This window comes from Leptosomus discolor, chromosome 1 (assembly GCF_034619465.1).
Source record: "Leptosomus discolor isolate bLepDis1 chromosome 1, bLepDis1.hap2, whole genome shotgun sequence".
NCBI lineage: Eukaryota > Metazoa > Chordata > Aves > Leptosomiformes > Leptosomidae > Leptosomus > Leptosomus discolor.
Window position 1 is genome coordinate 33,342,739 of NC_141391.1, and position 20,099 is coordinate 33,362,837.

The following is a 20,099-nucleotide window of genomic DNA, read 5'->3' on the forward strand; positions in this document are numbered from 1 at the left end:
CCCAAATTTCATATATATGTATATATATAAAAAAATCCTAGAGAAGGAGTTGTTTCTCTCTTTGCTTCTTCAAAATAAACAAGCTCCCGAGCTACCAAGCCCCATGGTTACATTAAATAGTTTCCAGTTGCTATCCAGAAAACTCAGCAGAAAACCTGTAGAACACCAAAGTAACTCTCTTCTTTTAAATAATTGATGATGCCAAATAGCAGCAGTGTTATGCCAACAAAGAGTTCGGTCTCTCAAAATATTTTATTCATTATGCCTCAAGAAACCCAAAACCTTATTTTTAACGAAAGCGAATTTCAGAAGTTGGCTCTCAGTTCATCTGAAACATCTGCTTATTACAATTCTTGGTGTTACAGCACTGGTGCTCCCCAGTAAATCTTACAGCTTTAAATAATATGTATGGAAGTCTTGGCAAAGAGATCAGGAAGGAGAAAGAGTAACATTTGCCAAATATGCATTTTACTGTATGGGGCTGTAGTGGTATATTTTAATAATACATGTGTTGAAGAGAATCTACTAATCCAATTAAGTAACAGGACAAGAGAGAATTAATTCTGAAGTTCAAGAAGACCCCACTCTGTGCAGCTGAAACTTTATATTCCAGGGTAAAATAGTTAGAAGTCTTGGCTAACTACACTTGTATAAAACAGCCAGAAATGGATCTTTCTCTGTACTGTTCGTAAATCAAGGTCACTTATGTGAGAAGGCTATGTTGTGATAAATCTGTCTGACAATTAGATGGAGAGGGCATATCGATGTTAAATTATTTTCATTGTACACTCTGGTCAGAAGGCAATGTAAACACCACAGTATCATTATGAAACAGATAATTACATTCGAGATAATAACAGATATTCACGGTGCATGGTTTTACACTTTAATGTGCTGTGTTTTACTCAGTCATATTAATATTTTAAATGAAGTAACATTTCCTTCTTTAAGCATAGTTTATTTTTTTTCACTGAAAATGCACCTCCCTCTCCCTCTCCTTCTCTCTTCCCTATTGCTCTGCCTTTTCTCTTTTCCATTTTTCCTTTTCCCTTTTCCTTTTTTTAACAGTGATGATTGGGGAAAAAAAAGCCTAAAGCGAAACTGTCTGTGCAAGAAAATAGTAACAAGTAGTTTCAAGATTTATGAGCCAGGATTTTATGTTATATATTTACAGATTCAATCTGTGTACCAGGCTTTGATCCAAGCCTTAGCATGATGACTGGAATCACTCCGATTAACCCAATGATACCAGGCATGGGGTTAGTGCCGCCACCACCACCAACAGATGTGCCTGTAGTCAAAGAAATAATTCACTGCAAAAGCTGCACGCTCTTCCCTCCAAACCCAAGTAAGTGGGTCTGATGAAAGAATGTTATTTTCCTAAATATATTGCATGAAATATTTTTTATCTAATAAAAATTATGGTTTTAAAATAGAATGTGGGCAAGTATGGTGGTTCCTTCTAAGGTCTACTCTGTGTGTAAAACGTGGTATGGTATCAGAGCGTACTTACTCACCTCTGTGAGGTCACATTAAAAATACCTGCGCAGTTTGTACAAAAAATAAAAATAATTACTTATACAAAGCTAACAAAGCCTGAAGATCTACACTTCAGTAGAAATCTATCTTTCCTGTAGATCAGAATGTCACAAAATATAATGATTATGCAGTGCTGATCATCTCCAAGCTCTCCTTCAGGTGCCCAGTTACATGGGACCAGTCTGGGCTTGTGTCCCTGAACATAGCAGCTAGCACGCAAACGCTGACTAGCTCTAGTCCCTCCCTGGGGGAGATGGAGGGAAAGGGAAACTACGGCTCCTCTCTTGCAGTTTTTTGGGGGGCAGCATGGCAGATGAGTTCCTTCTGCTCTTTGAGAGCAGGGACCAGGCTTCCTTCTGCCCCTTCTGGGACTTTTTGTAAAGGGAAATCTCTTCCCACTGAGCCACCAGTTCAGGCACAAAGCCTGATTTTGTGTATGTTAGCCCTAGCAATTTAGTTTCAGAGCCATCAGACCAGCAACTTTCACTATCACTACAAAGACTTTTCTCTTTTGAGAAAATCAAGCAAATAGGCTGGTGCTCTGGATTTGCAGTGTACCCAGATCATGGTTTAATCAAACTGGCTGTGTGTATGAATATGTGTATATATGTATATTTTAAGGTTGTAGCCCCATTTACTGTGTTAAAGGGCCAAAAAACTAAGCCATATCAATCAGATTCCGCCTTAGAGAATGACTTTTAGAGGAATGCACTAGTAATCTACATATAAACAAGGTGACAGAGTATATTTTTTATACAGCCTTCAAAAATTTAACAGTTTTCTGATTTAAGTGTGAATATATTCTCTCTCTCTCTATATACATAAAAATAGCATTTCTAGCCACTCCACCTCATGAGCACTTGTAAACAACGAGGTTATCCTTCCTGTGTGCTGGAGTCTGCTCCATTATCTGGCAACAAGACAAAACAGATAACCAGCAGAGCGTTTTCATCATGCTGTCACTTCATCGTGTTTCCCACTTTGTTTTTCTGTTTGTTGTGTTCCTGTACTCTGAGCCAGAAATGAAATTATGCTAAGACCAGGGAAAGGTGTCCAGTCCAGCCCAAATGCCTGGGCTGTGGGCAGCATGGGCTGGCTTGCAGAGAGCCCACACACTTGGCAAGTGTGGCGAGCGATGGCTTATGCCAGCAGTGGTGAAGTTCAGTCTTTGAATGTACTGTACCAGTGCTTGAGATCTGTGCTCGGGGTCAAATCAGTTGCAGAAGCTCCCCTGCTTTGAAACAGAATATTTTCTATTTTTTTCATGACTGTGCAGGGAAAAGAAAGATCCTTTTAGACCTTATTGTCTGTCCTGGAGAACAACCCACAGTAGCAGGAATTAATCTCTGAAATGCCACATCAAACTTGAAAAGGTTTAGATTCAAGTGATCAGTTTTGGACAATCTCTACAATATTCAACTATTTTGCTTCTCCCTCTTTCCTGCCTCCATGTCAAATAACTGTTGCTGCCCAGAACTGATTAGGGGAATGAATAGAGCCAATGGATCAAAAGACAAATTTTGTATTCCAATGTGATTTCTGTTTTGACTTAGATCTTCCACCACCTTCAACAAGAGAGAGACCTCCTGGGTGTAAAACAGTGTTTGTTGGAGGATTACCAGAAAACGCAACGGAGGAAATTATTCAGGAAGTCTTTGAGCAGTGTGGAGATATAACAGCAATTCGGAAAAGCAAGAAGAATTTTTGTCACATTCGTTTTGCAGAGGAGTTCATGGTTGATAAAGCCATTTACCTTTCTGGTACTTCACATTCTTTAATGGATTTTCCTTGCTTCTCATTTGTATTTTGTGATGCTAATGTTTGCTTTTTTTTTCTTAGCTTTTATCTCAGCAAGTCTTTCTTGAGCTCAGTGGCTATAGCTTGGAGTGGCAAGGAGCAATTTCTCTGTGTCTGCCAAGACTTGTGCGTGGTTTTGTATGTTGCTTACCTGGGAGCAATTTCCTGCCATCCCACAACAATGCAACAGATCCTGAAATTCACTACAGAACAATCTTATTTTTGATTTACACAGGTTTATATAGTTTTGCTCACAGGTTGTGGAAAGAGGAGGGCACTAGGCCAGGAATGCTGCTGTTTTTCCAGTGCCAATTTCTCTGATAGGCTGGCAGTTTCATTGGCATATTTTTATAGATTTCAGTGCAGTCTGAATAAAATCTGCCTTTATGTATTCACCTACTGTATGGGTTAGATTCTGAGCCCCATCGTAGGCTACGTCTTGTGCTTCCCAGAACAATGAATGCTACAGAAACTCAGGTGTAAAATTTCAGAATCTCTTTTATTTTCCAACAAAGGAACAGACGAAAAAACCCTCTCTAACTCACAGGGGGAAAAGGAAAAAAAGAAAGAGAAAAAAAGATGAAAAGTTCTGCTTTCACATATCAGGCTTCTGTCACTGTCAGTGCCTCTTAAGGTTGCAGGCTCCTTCATTTGAGGATTGGCTTCCTAACTGAGCCCTTCTTCACCTTTCTGAGCTGGATCCCATCCCCTGTATGTATTTGTCTCCACAGGCTGGTTCATCTTTCTTTCTGGGGCCTGGGGAGACCCACAAGTGTTGTTTTGCCCCACAAGTGTAGTGTTAACACTTTCACCCCACATGCAAAGTATTCTTAAACAAGGGCCAGGGACTGCTCCTTGGCCAAGACAAGCTGACGTAGACTGGCTTACAGCCACCCACGCTGTGTAGGGTGACCTCGAAGGGACCCATTGTGACCATCCAAAATAGAGCCCAGGAGGCAGCTAACAATTAGGGGTACCTTGTTTGAGCTCCCACCCTGACCATCTGTTTAGCAGTAAGGACGTAACCTCAATGTGCTATGGGTGTCCACAGGAAGCTCACACAGCTAGAAACAAGGGTCTCTCAAAACACCATCAACTACATTTTAAAATAAAGAAAAAAAGAGAAAACATCTGAACTTTGAAATATCTGGTCAGGAAAAACCTAGCTCTTTTGTTTCACAAAGGCTTTTGTGTTTGGGTTTGCGGGGTTTTTTTCTAACTTGGCTGCTTACTTTAAATGTCTGTTGGAAGAGCTACAGAAAATTGTGAGTTTTGAGGTCTATATAAAGATTTCTTTGAAATATTGTTGTGTTTTCAGGTTTCTTCCAGATCTTCATTCCACACTGGGGTTTTTTGTCCTTTTTTTTTAATTTTCACTTCATTCCCTTTTCCCTCCTCATCCTGTCTTCCCAGTTTCCATCCTTTCTGATTATTTGGTTATTCACATTACTTCCGTAACAGTGGAGTTCATTGGGACAGAATACAGACATCGCAGTAGTAAGAAGCCATAGCACACTTCCCAGCTTCCAGCTTCTGTCTAGAGGGCCCCATCTCCACAAGTAACAGAGTAGAGGAGGGGCACACCAGATTCAGTAGGAGCTGGTATTACTGTATATGATAAACAAAACAGTTGCAAGAAAAAGAGCAAAGGAAAGCTTAGAAACAAAGAGGCTGCCACACTGGGCCAGAGCCAGTGTCCCTCTAGCTCAGTTTCCTGCTTCTCGGCAGTTGACTGCACCCTTTGCTTCACTCCAAGTCAAGTTTTGTTTTAATTTTATATGCCTTAAATCCTGGAGGACCAGATTTGACGATTAGAAGCAGGAAATTCCCTGTGCTGCCATGTGTCCTCATTCATAGCGCACTAGAGTGCACATTCAGAATAAGGGAAACGAGCAGAGATGGAAGTGGCAGATTCTCTTCCTCATCCTTTCTCATCCTGAATTTTCTGCCAATTTATTTCTAAGTGCCTGATCCATCCTTCCTTCTTCTATTTCCTTTCGTCACAGTCGTACTGCTGTCTATGCTTCCTCTTACCGTCTGCTCCACAGCCTCCATCCCCATCTGTCTTTTCCTCCACACCTTTTCTTTCTTCTAAAGTGTTGTACTTCGTGTCTCTGACCAGATCAGGGAAAGAACCAGTGGAGCTGTTAGAGAGGAGGAAGAAAAGCAAGGGCACGATGCAGCCAAATTTCACTTCTTTTTGGCACCAGTGCTGAACTCTGCAGGTGAAAGAGGGAGCACTGACTGTCCCCCACCACTGCAGAGCAGGGAGGTCTGGCACTAGGCAGGGGCATGTTTTATATGTGCACAAATATTGGGGTTTTTTAAACAGTCTTTAGTCTATTCTCAAACATAATATATTCTGCAATGGTGGGGCTAAAGCATATCGTTAAGGCATTTTCTTTTCCCTGGAAGAGACAAAAGATGCGTACAAACAGAATTTGTGGTTCATATTGTATGCGTATTATATTAGGGGAAAGTCACAGCTTTGATATCTGTAATATAATGATAATTTTGTCTACCTAATCAGTTTTATCTGTCTACCCCATCTAATCTCATCAAACTTTGTATTTATCATGTGCTTATCATCAGAATAGTGCAAGTGATTACAAAATCCATCAAGTAGTTTAATCACTGATTTGTTTCCTTTCTATTCCCCAGTAAACATGTGCATAAAGGAGACTAGGGTATGGGTAGAAGATTAGTATTAAAAAGTTGACTTGAGGAAGGACAGTTTTCATTTAGTCCTGAAAGTTACATTTTGATCACCTGAGGAAAAGACATTCTAGAATTGACATACCAGCCCATGAGAAAGCTCTTTCTCTGGACTGTATGTACTTTACTCTTGTGGCTGACGATTCAGCAACTCCTGCAAATACTGATGGCCCTGGACTTGAAAATATGGGACTAAGAAGTGGCTTGAGACAGACCTGTTTATACTCCAAAAGCCTGCGTATTCATTTTTCCTGGGCTGATATTTTCCCCTATGAGTTTCCATTTAGTAGTGTACTGGTTTCTTTTTTTTTTTTACGTTCTTGCTGATCATCATCAACACTCTGATCTGGATCCCCAGTTAGAGAACAGCTATTGGCCAGTCCCCAATATAGCAACTCTCAAAGGTAAGTCAAGCCACGGAGTTTTGACTAAACCTGTGATATGGAAATACTGTGTTTGATTTTTATTTAGTACCCCCATTAATTTTTCCTGTTGCTGCTCCTTTGAGGATCTTGGCAAGTTCCCAAAGTCTTTTCCTCTGCCATTGTGTGTGAAACTGAAATTAAAAATGACAAGCCAGGCACGCAGTTAGTGCTAGCTGCAGTCCTGTGCAAAGAGATGAGGAAAAGGGTGCATGATGGCTCATGCGTGAAAGGAAGGCAATGGCAGGTGGTTCTCTCATACATTCAGATACCTTCGAACATCAATAAGGAGACATGATATCGAAAGGAGCAAGCCTTCCAGATGTCCTGCAGCTCAGAGTTGCCAACCCAGATGGGTGCTTGAGGATCCCATATACAAAATAGGACCTGCCAGTTATGCATCTCTTACTACACAATGTCTTGCTGGCTATCAACTCATTGGGTCTGTTCTTCACTGGCCAGGCCATTGGTCCTCTATTGTTTGCAAAGTCTGATTTAGGAGAGTGCAAGAAACCATGCCAAATGTATTAGCTGTTTTTAAGGGAAAGATGCCAAGCCCTGAGCAACCTGATCAATCTGACTTTGAATGTTGACCATGCTCTCAGAGAGGGCTTGGAGTAGGTGACATCCAAGGTCCCTTCCGACCCAGGTTGTTCTGTGTTTCTGTGCTGGAAACCACCTGGCTGTCTGACCACCTTCAATCTTAAGAATTAAACAAGCAGTCAGATTTTTGCAGTGTGATTCATGGGCAATTTCAAAAATCTGTTAATTTGGAGGCACTTAAACTGGTTACCTAAAGAGAACCATTTGTCCAGTGATACACAGGGTGCCGGGTTTTGAACTGTAATTTACACTGTTCAGTCTTTTGTTTGGTTGTTTTTTTTTTTCCATTATCCCCACTTACTTCAAAAATGAGGGCCACTTTAACAAAACTCAGCTTTGCTGGTGCAAATGCAACCTGTAGATGCACGGTTGTTTTCATTAGTTCTTTATTCAGATTAAGTGGGGCTTTCAGGTTCTCAAGAGTTTTAGGTCATGCATTGCCATGTTTCTTGCTCTGTCCATGCCCAGTGTGTTCATGCCAATGGAGGCGAAAGATGAGGGAAAAGGAAGAGAGTTTGCATCTTCCTGGAAAGTACAGCCCAGCTGGGAGATCTAATTATAGGTTCATGAGACCTGGCACGTTGGCAGTGTCCTTTCATGTTGCTGATAATGCCGTTTTGGCACAGAGCAATCACTGTTTGAGGAATGCAGCTGGCGAGTCGAACTCAGGAAGAGGGAGGGGTGGACGACACCGGACGGTTAACATTTGTCACAGTTATTAGGGTAGCTGCACCACTGACCCCTTTTGGCTGACCTCTTTGTGCTTACACCTCCATGGATAAAACCACATAATTACCCCCTCATTAGTTCAAGGCCCAGCTCTGAAAGGTCGCCCATGCTCTTCTTTTATTATGTCTCACTGAATATGGTGTGTCTGTAACTCTTCCCTTCAACACCTTGTGACTGGGGCTACATATATGACCACAAACAGCCTTCTGGGGGAAAAAGTAGTGTTTACACCTCCAAGCAAGAGAAAGCAGAGCAAAATAAAGTGGGCTTTAAAATAACAAACAATCCCCTTATTTGCCTATCTTGCAATATTCAGTTGTATTTCACCAGAAGTTTGTGAACGTTGGAGACCAGATTTGGTAGGTTCCATGGAAGTTTTTGATGCCTTCTGGCTTTGAAGGACCTCTGAAACACTTAGCTCAGGTTTTTCATCTGGGTTTGGGCTCCTTGCTGGAAAATGGAAATCATACGTCTTCCTCACTGATGGGCTACTTAGCTAAACTCCACAAGATGTTTGAAAGGAAAATGTCAAATCAAAAGGCAACTGGATTGTTTTTTTTGGAAGGATTGGTACATATATGGATATTTAATGGCTTTGAAGCTATTGTCTCATATGTGCTGCTAGTACAGACAGTCCGTTGTATTCATACAGCAGGATGTTCTTCCAGCAGTAAAACAGAGTATGCCTAGATGCGCATTTTTGCAAAGATGCTTCTAATCTACTACACAAGCCTTAGCTTTGCTGTCCCTGGAGAGAGTTCAAAACAGAGTTTTAACTGTGGTGGTGAGGTGCTGAAGCTCTTCAAACCATGGGCAAACCACGAGACTGAAAGGTAGGTTCTCTTGAATTGCTGGTCAAAAGCAGCAAACATAATTCTTCCTGCCATTTTGAACAGGAGTTTCCTGTCCCTGGAATTATTACACGGCGGTTGTAGTAGCATGTGTTTCTGAAGAGTCTCCTGTGTTCCAGCTCAGGACAGAGTTCATCTCTGCAGCATCCCATGATTTGAGAAGTGTCTGCTGGGCTGCTCTGCTTCTGAGGCTACTGCAGTGGGTTTACACGGAGAAGTTAGAGCTAGCCCTGCGTAGGATAATTTTACCTGCATCTGAAGACTCTGTTTGCAGCTTTCTATGTAGTGTTTTCTTATGCTTTCTCTGAATTGGCATTTTAAAAGTTAGAGAAACTGCTCTGTAAGTATCTTTCAGACTTAGAAATAAAACTTGAAAAAATATGGTTGCCCAGCATATGTTCTTCCACAGTATGGTCACGAAAAGCTCCTTTTATAGCTTTGGCATGATTTGTTTGTCCTCTGACAGTAGTCAAGGGTTTTAGTTCAGAGTAGGACTCTGTTGTGCTGCTGTGTAGCCCCTGACTTAAAGCCTTTGCAGTCTGCTTTATTATATGATACATTGACCAAATTATGAATATGTAAAACATTGCTAAAGATGAGGCACAACAGGTTTCATTATTTGTTCTGAAAGGGGTCTTGCAAATGTCTAATAAATCCATCCACACTTTTAAAATTACTTTAAAGAATGCTGAAATCTATTCATTTGTAGGTGGTTTATATTTGCTGCCAGAGTATGTCCAGTTAGGAACTGGGAAGTAGTGCTTGCAATTGTAAAGCCTCAAAATTTGAGATCTAGCATCAATTCAGTTATGACACCACCCTCTTTGTGGCACAGGAATTTATGTAGCACAATTTTCTCATTCATCTGTTGTCATGATTTTTGTAAAATTCAGCCTTTACATCCAATTCCTTTGTTAGAGTGGAGAAAAGCACTAAAATGTACATGATCTCAACAGGGTCAGGGCAAGAAGGATTCTACATTCAGACCAAAACAGATCCTCTTGTAGTAGTTGTTTTTTGTTTAGTTGGCCTTTGCACTTACACAGGTTGGGAGTATCAAGCCGAAAAATTACGTATTTTGAGAAACTTCTAAACAGGAATGTAGATTCTGAACCTTTGGGTTGTATTTTCAGCTCATCTACTGTGTTGATAGGTGATGCAGAAAATTGCGAGGAAAAATGAGTGGATGATGTTTATCTTCCTGTGAAAACACAAAGATTGATAGATCCTGCATAGATATGTGGGAATCTGTTTATGTACGTTTTTACTTAGCTGCACTTGGGTGGTGGTGGGGCGGGAGAAGAATAAAATAAGCAAAAAGTCCTGCAACAGTTAGTTCTGCTTGTTGCTTTCAGGTTACCGCATGAGATTAGGATCTAGCACAGACAAAAAGGATTCAGGTCGCCTTCATGTTGATTTTGCTCAGGCAAGAGATGACTTTTATGAATGGGAATGCAAACAAAGAATGCTGGCCAGAGAAGAACGCCACAGACGCAAAATGGAAGAAGACAGGCTGCGCCCTCCTTCTCCTCCAGCAATAATGCATTATTCTGAACATGAAGCTACTTTGCTGGCTGAAAAATTGAAAGGTAAGCAGCATTTGATACTTTTCAGTGTATTATTCCTCAAGAGCAGGAGCCATCCAGAAGTGAGAGCAGGGGAGCTGATTTCTCTCCAATGTATTTCATTACTTGCCCTGTTAGCTATGCCAATGGTAATGATACTCACCCACCTGCTAGAAATGTGTAACATCTGTCCTTCTACCTGTGCTTTAACAGCTAAAACACAACCTTCAGAATACTACAGTGGGGCTTTTTTCTGTTCAGTTGATGTCATCATCTACCTTGGAAATGTTCTCATAATAAGACAACCTGTTACAAACATCATTCATATTAAAGGCCTGATTCTTAAAATGACTTTATTGCTTGACTGATATGTTACTATGTTACATGCATGTGACTGTCCCAATTCCTGGCATTTAAATTGCCCTCATGAACTGCATTTTAATGTGCCCCTCAGATGCAGTGGTACAACTTATCTCTGACACACACTATCCATTCTTTCATCCCCTCTTTAGGGTTAGAACTATTTGTGCAAGATAACGTCTTGCTTTGGTATGTGTTTGCTTGCCTGTTTGTTTTTTTCTGTGTACACTTATCAAGTTAATATTTTTCAAGGATGCAGCTTGAGGATTCCTGTCTTTAATAGTTAACACAGAAAGTAAGAAGCAAAGAAATAAAATTGTTCATGGTAAAGAAATTTAGAAAAAGATCCAGCAAAGAACTCATCATATCCCTTAGGGTTTATTTGTTTTCATTAAGTGTTTAGCAATGTGTTTGGCATTCTTTCCCCACGTGGTGGCCAAGCACGTTACTATACTGTGTGCCAGGTCACAAGAAACTGTGATTCTTGCCACTGTTTCAGAATTATCCAGATTAGAATTAGGCTATCTAGCTGTCAACACACTGGCCTCTGTTCTAACTATGAAACACGCTTGGGAAGCTGAAGGACAGTGCAAAGTATTGCATTCTTGGAGCATGGAGCAGAGATGCACCCTACTGTCTCTTTGAGTACTTCATTTGTTGCTGTTAGGTGTCACTGTTACCTTGGTCTGTTATTAGTTTGACTGACTGGTACTCTCACCACATACACTCCTCTACTAAATGATCCATTAAGTAGCTGGGAGATTGGTAGAATCACCCAGATGGATTGATAGACCAGGAGAAAAGGAGGAAAGAGGCTCAAATATAAGAATTTTTAATTCTTACCTAGCTTCCAGTCCAGCTCTTCTAGAAGTTATACAATACAGAGTTTTAGATCCATCTGTTCCCAGAATCTGTTTTCAGTTGAATATTTTAGGAGTTAATCTTTTATAGGGAAGTATTTCTTTATGTAGAAAGGCCTAGAGGTTTCCTGAACTAAGCCAGAAAATGCAAGAAGTCTGGACAATTTCTTCCGTATGGCTAGCCATTGCTTGGGGCAACTGAATGTGGGTTTTCGCAAGATGTTTGAGATGCCTGTATTTAGAAGGACTTTTCTTTCCATTCTGGCAAATTTCCATGCTTAATTAAAACTTATTCCAAACATTTAGATCTCTGGTTCTCCTGAGGGACGTTTGACCACACCTTGGTGTATACGCACAGGTTTAATACAGAAATATTTTGAGCATGATATAGACCAATACCATGTGCTTGACTATTTCTCTGGAAATAAAGACAAACTTTCAGAAACATACAGAATTAAATATAATAAATTAAGAAACCAAAATGTTACGTTTATTTTTATTGGTTAGAAAATCATTAAAATCAAGCAAAAGAACATATTGCAATTTTTAAGACTTCGATAATTAGCAATTGCCTTGTAGTGAGTTTAATGGCACCAGCCCTGGGACTGTGTAGATTGTTGGGAATGGAGAATGCAAAAAAGCCCCCTTTCTTCTCACTGGTCATGAGTTGTCTCCTCTACTAGGTGCTCTGGAAAGCAGAGGGGGGGTTTCAGTCTTTATACCGGTCTGCTTTAACTTTCCTATGGCATCATAGCCAGTATCTATAAGGCAGTGGGGCAGAACATTATGGTCTCCTTCGAGCAACATGGATTCACCACCTGAGTCCTTTGTGGCATCCTAAAAGCGTAAGTAAAGCAACACTAAAGAAACTTCTTCAACTCTGGCAAAGGGCAGTTCATGTCATCATATATTCACAGTTTAAATGAGGACACCAGTGAAGATAACAGAAAATATATGTATGTACACACTCACACGCACACATATATATATAAAACTCTGGGTCAGAATCTCAGGTCTATGGATATCACCAGATTTGCATTGCTGTAAAAGCCTGGATAATTTATCCTAAAGAAAAGAAGGATCAAAATATATCTGCTTTTGGCAGGATTTACCTTGAAAGACTGTTTTTTGAGCAGATGACTTGCAGTTGTTTTCTTAAGGAAAGTCATGACCTCCCTGTGGTACCCACTTCAAAAGACTCCTTGAGCTCTGTTGCCAACTCATGAGACAGACCTGCAGGTGCCCAACGTGCAGGTTTCAGCTGGTGCACTGCCTCCAGAAGTTCACTGAGCAACACTAGCTGAGAAGCAAGCCAAAATAGCCAAACATCTGTCATCCCAAGATACTGCTTTGCAATCACAGATGTAGACAACTTGGTATGAATCCAAGCAACTTTTGTTGTCAAAATAACCTTGGAAATTCCTGACAGCAAGGAAATCTGATGGTGAGCAGAGATGAACTAGGCTCATCAGCCAGTCTCCTGTTGTGGTCTAGCTATTTATTGAGTCTGTAACAAAGGTGATGATACCTTTTTTCACCTTCTGCAAACTGCAGCATAAGACTTAAACAAATCATTGTTTTTGTGTACCAGACTTGGCTGGAAATTCTCACCTCGGTGTTGTCAGCATATTCCTATTCCTCTCTTGTGCTGAAGTCACGTGGTACAGCAGTAACTGCCATAAAGTGGGTGAGAGAGTATATAGAATCTTTTATGACACCTGGAAATGAACGTTCATTACAAAATTTCAACCTATTGTCTCTCCTGGTGTGGAGCTTCATAGAAAAAAAGAACTGGTTTCTCAAAACGCACTGCCTGGTGACGGGCTGGGAACTCACCGCATGTGAGGCCTTGCACACCTGCAAAAGCATGAGGGTTTATGACTTGCTTTCCATTCCCTACTCTCTGTGGACTATCCCAAATCCCTTAACTTCTGCAAAGAGCTTGGTTTGACTGCTTGATTTATGCAGAAATAAGGGAAACCCATCAAACTGTGGACCAGCAATTTGTCACCACTTTCCATTTTAGACCATGGCAGACGGTGCTGTTTTATGGATATCTTTCCGCTTCCTCTTCCTCTTTCTCTTCCTCTTTCTTTTTTCCTTTTTCCTTTTTTTTTTTTTTTTCTGTGTTAAGGTCTTCAGGGTCCTGCGAGTGAAATCCTTCATAACTTTTTCCTTGTTGGCATTTTGAACAATTTTTTCTGCACCTTTCATGTTGTTAGCCAAGAATGTATTCACTTTTCTTTTCTCTCAGTGCCTGTGATGTTGTTCCTCTACCTATCCACCTATTGTGCTTTATTATTGCCACTTTACACTATGTGTCAGTGACATATTGCCAGTATCTTGGGTGTAGGTTTCATGGAGTCGAGCCTGTAGCTCTAAAAATATGGGCCTACATCACTAACTCTCAATGAGTAAACATTTTTTGGGATGCTCTGCATTGATAATTTGCTAGTGATGTCTGCTGGTCACAGCCAGAGCCAAAAGGAGGAGAAGCAAAAGAGATGATAGTTCATAAAAGAGATTTCCTGCATTGGAAAGGAGACTTGTCACAAAATATTTGATTTAAATTTGTTTCATGCCCTCCTATGAGAAAGCCCCACTCTTCATATGTGAGTCCACAACACAGAAGGCAGAAAAGACCTGAGTCTGGATTATCAGAATGAAATGAGATCTAGATGGGTAATGTGGGGAAGAATATGAGCTCCTTCTCATATCAGAGCTATGCTGAACAGTTTTAGGTTCTTACCACACATTTTAGGGCAAGCTGGCTGGGAAAATAAAACTGCTATTTAATTTTGCATGACAAGTTATTTTTGTTCAGGTTGTTTTGACCTTCCAATGCACTAAAGTAGAATTGAAGGGAAAAAGCAAAATAGGAAATAGGTGCCATTTGTTTAAAATCGTAAAGTAAAATTTTGATTTTTCAAAAGGTACTGTTCAAATCTACTTTTTAATCCAAATATTCCAAGATTTGTCACAACATTGCAAATAGTGTCATCAAACTATTGTCTGATTGCCATGGAATAAGATAACAACTAAGCACAACTCAGGTTAATGAAACTTCTGGCCTTCTTTCTGACATCCTCCTGCCTTAGGTAAAAATCTGTGCTTCCTTGAGGAAGTATCTCAATAAATTTGTAGATGTGAATTCTGGGAAACTAAGGTCTTTTACAGTAAAATGTAAATGTGAATTGCCTCCTTAAATAGCCTTTGAGAATAGACCCTGAGTTCTTATTCTGGCAAAACCAGCAGAATGTTGTGTCTTCTGCTATTACGTAACAAAACCATGACCTTTTTGTCTTCTGGTTCATTGCAGTATTTTGTTTAGTGTGTGTCTTTGAGACTTTAATTCCTCAGTATTAAATCAGATGCGTTATTACTGCACAGCGAGATGTGTTGGTAGATATTTAGGGTTGAATTTGCATACTCTGACATCTGTTTTCCTGGGTGCTTTATAAAGGGTTGAGTAATGTGGTGCCCAGAACATCACACAACTAGAGATAGGCTGAACCTTTTATCGTTAAGTGGAATGCTGCTCTGTCAGGTGCATTGGAACAAAACATTTTAATCTGTGTGCTTATGACATTTGCGTTTCAAAGCAGAATTTTGAACATTATGGTTTTCTTAATTCAAGCATATCTGTACCTAATGGTATCATCTTCAGAAATCACTTCTTGCAAATAAGCTCCTTTAAAATACTACATCTGTCTCGTTTGCTGCAGGTAGCTAAATAGTTCCACCATCTAACAAAGACGTCTGTTTATATCTGAATATCTGTTTTTTAAATATTTTGAACAAAGGACACATAAATATCTGCAAGTTCTATACAATACCCTGGAATTTACCTCCCTTTTAAACACAGTGTTCCTTTATGAGCAGGAAAGTTATTCATGTGGTTTTCCATTTTAAAAAATATAATTTGAAAAATTGAGAAGCTGCTTCTTTGCCAGGCACTGTATTATCCCCTGAAGAGAGAACAGATTGGAAATTTAAATAAATAGATGGCAGTTACAGTAGAATGAACTAACCGGGGATGCATCTTGTGCAAGATTCAGGTAACATCAAGCCTGACAATCTCAACTCTTGCACATCGTTTGAAATATAAACAACATTTAATTGCTTGGGAAATAGGATATTTCGCTGAGAAGAAAACCACGCTGCTTTCATTATCACTCTGCACTTGAGAGCCAGACTTGTGGAGCGCTGCAGCAGCGATGTGGTTATCCAGAGGCAAGTCTCACACAGAAAGGATCGAATTCAGTGCAAGGCTACATCAGAAGGGGAGGCAAAGCTGAGATCCTCTGAACAAATCCAATGAATGCCAGGTTTAATTGCTGCTGAAAGACTCTAGAGCTTTTTTTAGCACAATCTTTTTTCATTACTAGCATATCAGGACAGAGCCCTACCACAGACATGTTTCGATGCTTTAGTGTCAAATCTGTTCACTCACCCTTCCCATTTTTAGATCATAATTTTCTCCTTCCTTCTTCCATATGCTGCTGACATCTGCTGTGACACAATACATCTGGCTCTGAGAGCCTTGCACAGGGGCTGTGAGCAGGCACGGTGCGAGGGCACTTTTGTCTGCTGGCAGAAGAGCATAAGGTGGGTTCAGCTATCAGCAGCCTGGTAACCCAATTCCCTGGGCATCTCCTCCAAAAGCCTGCAAGAAGTACATTCACTGTTAGGTGTATTACTAAAAGAGTCCTCTCTCACTTAATCTGTATTATACCAATGCAAATTCTAAGGTTTTAATGTAAACCCACTTGATTAAATGTACTGCACTGCAAAATGACTCAAGTTAATTACTATGAACTGGGAAATTGCAGCTCACTGATCTGAAAGTTTGTGGTGTGATTTTGAGAAATAGGGAGGAAACTCAATACCCTCATAATTACTTTTTATTGGAAATAATGGCATCAGCAGGATAAGATAATGGATTTCTGTGTCTCACATGAAACACCCACCTCTGGAAGAATCTTGTGTGATTTAATTTGGAAGAAAGAGTTTGATGATACAGGGGCAAGAAAGTATCTTTTAAGATATCTTTTTGTAAATGTATATGCATATTTTTATCAAATCTAGTTTCAGATAGTCATTTATTACATAACTGAAAAAGTTTCTTGGTTATAGCATACAGTTAAGGCTATTTAAGAAATAGTAAGGTGGACATTAATCATTCTTTAAAAGAACCCTTTGGCAGTAAGAATTTGTATTCCTTGATGCTCACTTATTATGCAGTACCATTGGGTTAAAAATGTTATTAATCCCAAAAGTACCAAACTGATGTGTGTTTTGCATGTGACAATTATGTAAGGTATTTGAGCAGGGAAAAAAGAAGGTGAGGGTAGCAGACTTGAGTTGTGTTTCTAGGTCAGTGACAGGCACTCTGGGCAGAAGAAGCTCTTAAGCCAAGAGGAAAATAAGTTGTCATTGTGGCACCAAAAGTGGCATGTGCAAATTGTTCCTGATGATGAGAGAGGTTAGTAACTTTTTACCTGACCTGATTCACCCACAGTAGTCATCTGCAGTAGTTTATTATTTTTCATATTAATTTCAGTCTCCGCAGTTTAGAAATCTTAGTTATAGTTAATAAATCATCAAATCAGAAGTCAGATTAGCAGTAACCTTGGCCACACATCCTACCCTGGTTGCAGTTATATGGAATGAAGAAGTTTGCGTCCTGAACTGGCCTCTACCACTTTCCTGTAATAGCTGAGCTGGGCCCAGTTTGACAGACTGGAACTGAAGTGTAATCAGCCAAGCAGCTCCAGGCAGACCTGAGGGCAGTGTAACTGTGATCAAAGAGGTAGTGCTGAGCAGGTGGGGATGAGGCAGGGGACACAACAACTTCCTATGGCACAGCTACAGCTGACAGGACAGGCTGTCAATCAGAGGCAAATAGATGGGACATATCCCCTGACTCCTGTCCCCTCTCTAACCGCCCTGCAGCACAGTCATTCTCAGTGCTCACAAGAATGCCTTCAAGGGGTGTTTATTAACTGGATTTCTACTGGGCAGGGCAGAACTTAGCATAAGGGCACACCTGCCCCTTCCCTTCTGACAGAAGTGCCAGAGAAAAATGAGATCATTAACGCAACCCAAAACATATGCAGCCAACACAGGAGCTTCCTAAGTGTAGTCATTAGGATAAAGAACAACAGCTTTTTAGCATCTCCTTGCAAGCCTTAGGGTATTGCATTTGGGGAGCAAGATTAGGGACAAAAGATAGTACATGCTGACTCTGGACAACACAATGGCCCACAGGACAACACAGAAGGATTGATGTGATTTAGACAGGCTCCAAGTGTTGTGTGAATTATTTTAGATACTTTTCAAACATTTGAGAAAGCCCAGAGTTGCGAAGATGCTAACAAGCTTAAAAGCAACTGTAGCCTGGTGTTTAATCTTGTCCTAACTAGAGATCAAGCATACGATGTCACTCTCGAAATACAGAAATATAAAGTTATCTATACTTGCAATGTATTTATAAATGTAAGAATGATAGTGATAAGAGTGTTTGAATGCCTGGCTTCGGAGTGATGTGTTAGTCTATCTCCTGTCTAATGACTAAGGCCTTAGACACTATCACCCAAGTTGTGAAAGCACCTCATGGAGGTGCTCAACATTGCGAGATAAATAGTCACATTTCAGATTACTCTCAGCGTAATTCTGCCCTGTGTTACACCTGAGAGGCTCCATAAGCTGAAAGTAAAATCTGTTTCCAACATTTTTTCCGAGTATACCATTCTTATGATATCTTTTCCTAGTAAAAAGTTTATTCCAGTTGGGGTTGCTTAGAGGTGGTCAAATTACAAGCAGAAAAATGCAAAACGTTTGTCAACAGTTATTCCTTTTTTTTTTTCATAGCAATACTCCCATTGACAATTTCCCAGGCAGCTCTAGGGACACATTTCCTTTTCTTTATATTTCATTTCATCTAAGTTGTGAGCTAGGATTTAAGTGCCATATATCTTCAGTTGATATAGAGGAATTTGAAATATCTTATCTCTAGAGGCCTGTGATTGAGTCTAGCAGCACCTGGAAATCTCTATCGACAGAAACCCAGGAAGCCATCCTCAACAGATGGGTAATATTAAAACGACATGGCGTGCGTCACAGCTTGTGGTATAACTGAAAACCCGAGACAGGTACACAAATGCTGAGTAGGTGCTTTGTAACTGGTGCACTTGTGTAACAGTTGGGATTACTCTGACCAAACGTAGGTGTCTGTTGCAGAGATGTCTGTATATGACAAGATCACCCCAGGCTCCCTTGACAGCCTGTTGAGGGAGGCAGGCACTTCCGGGGCACAGTTCACCTCATCCTCAAACAGACAGATAAAACAGGACTGGCAAAGCCCATCCAACAAGTGTCCATCTCTTTCCATTGACTGTACCAGGGCCCTAGGGTTACTAAATCAGATGTTGACATAAAGGAGGTGGATCCTACGTTACTTGTTTAAAACATGCCGTAACTTGGAGGAGAAAAAAGATTTAAGTGTGAGAGATAATTTGCCATGTGATCATTTTAAAAGAACAATTACATATGGGAGCGTGTCTTACATAAAGAAATTTATTTTAAGAGTATGTTTTTAAACCATGTATATTTATGTGCATCCTACTACAAGTGAATAATTTTGAACAGAATTAGGAGTTTTGTTTTCATTTTTTAATGAACGGCTGCAATTATAAGGCAGTTAATGCTCTGCTTACATTAGATTCCATCGCTGCTTTTCTTCTACTATTTATCTACTAAATAAAAAATAAATCAACAATCTGGTATAAAAATCTGATTTTCTAAGTGAACCTCTGATTGCTCAGAAAGAGCCACTGCATTCTGGATAAAGTAAATTAATAGACAGTGAGTTACCTTATGGCAGTCACTGAATAGTCAACTCAAGAATATAAAAATTAGAAAGGAAGGTGAAATAAGGAAATTGTAAAACTGTAGAGAAATGATTTTATTAACTAATGTGCTCCTGTTGTGCATACATTACCCTCTAGCATTTTTTAATGTGTCTTCTAATTATGTAATCAATGAAGATGCTGATGTTTACCAATGAAAGGATTTTTTCCTGCTAGCAAAAAGCCATGGATTAACTATAACAGGCCCACAGACTTCTGCAGCTCCCTGGAAGTATAATATGTTGACAACAGGTTTTCAGCATGTCCTTTTAGATAGGCTGAATCTATGTGGCAGAAGGATGGCATGTTTATGAACATCCCTTACAGACACCAACTGTGCCCGATAAAAACAAAACAAGGGGAGGGATGTTTTAATTTCATATAGACTCTGTAGCAGAACAACACATAGACGTGTACTGGGGAGAGATTAAGGCAAGAAAAAGGGAGAATGTTTCTGTGCAACTGAGTTTCCTCGTGCATATCCGTGAAACATTTTTGCTCAGCTCTGCACACTGTTTCTTCACAGGTCACAGTGTACCTCTTCAGAGGTGCTTCTGTGTATCATTTCTTCCAACTTTGCTGTTCATGTCTTGACCTAGCTTGAACGGGATAATTTAGTTTAAATGGTACTTCAGTATTCGGTGATAAATTATCTGTGGTGATACAGATAATGATGTCTACAAGGAAAAAAGAGGAACATTCAGCTGTAGTTACTCTCTACTCACAATCATCCACATCCTTGGTGTTA

General features: G+C 40.1%; 1 protein-coding gene across 2 annotated transcripts in view; it reads left to right on the forward strand.

Annotated features, from left to right (window-relative positions):
- Positions 1 to 20,099, forward strand: part of ENOX1 (ecto-NOX disulfide-thiol exchanger 1) — a 138,832-nt gene that overhangs the window by 33,735 nt on the left and 84,998 nt on the right. The window contains exons 2-4 of one of the 2 annotated variants that reach the window (XM_086481971.1): positions 1,193 to 1,348; positions 3,093 to 3,299; positions 10,012 to 10,245. In XM_086481971.1, coding sequence (XP_086338097.1) covers positions 1,193 to 1,348; positions 3,093 to 3,299; positions 10,012 to 10,245 — 597 coding nt within the window. Of the gene's footprint in view, positions 1 to 1,174; positions 1,349 to 3,092; positions 3,300 to 10,011; positions 10,246 to 20,099 lie in introns of both variants that reach the window. The other variant, XM_086481970.1, reaches the window with a different exon arrangement.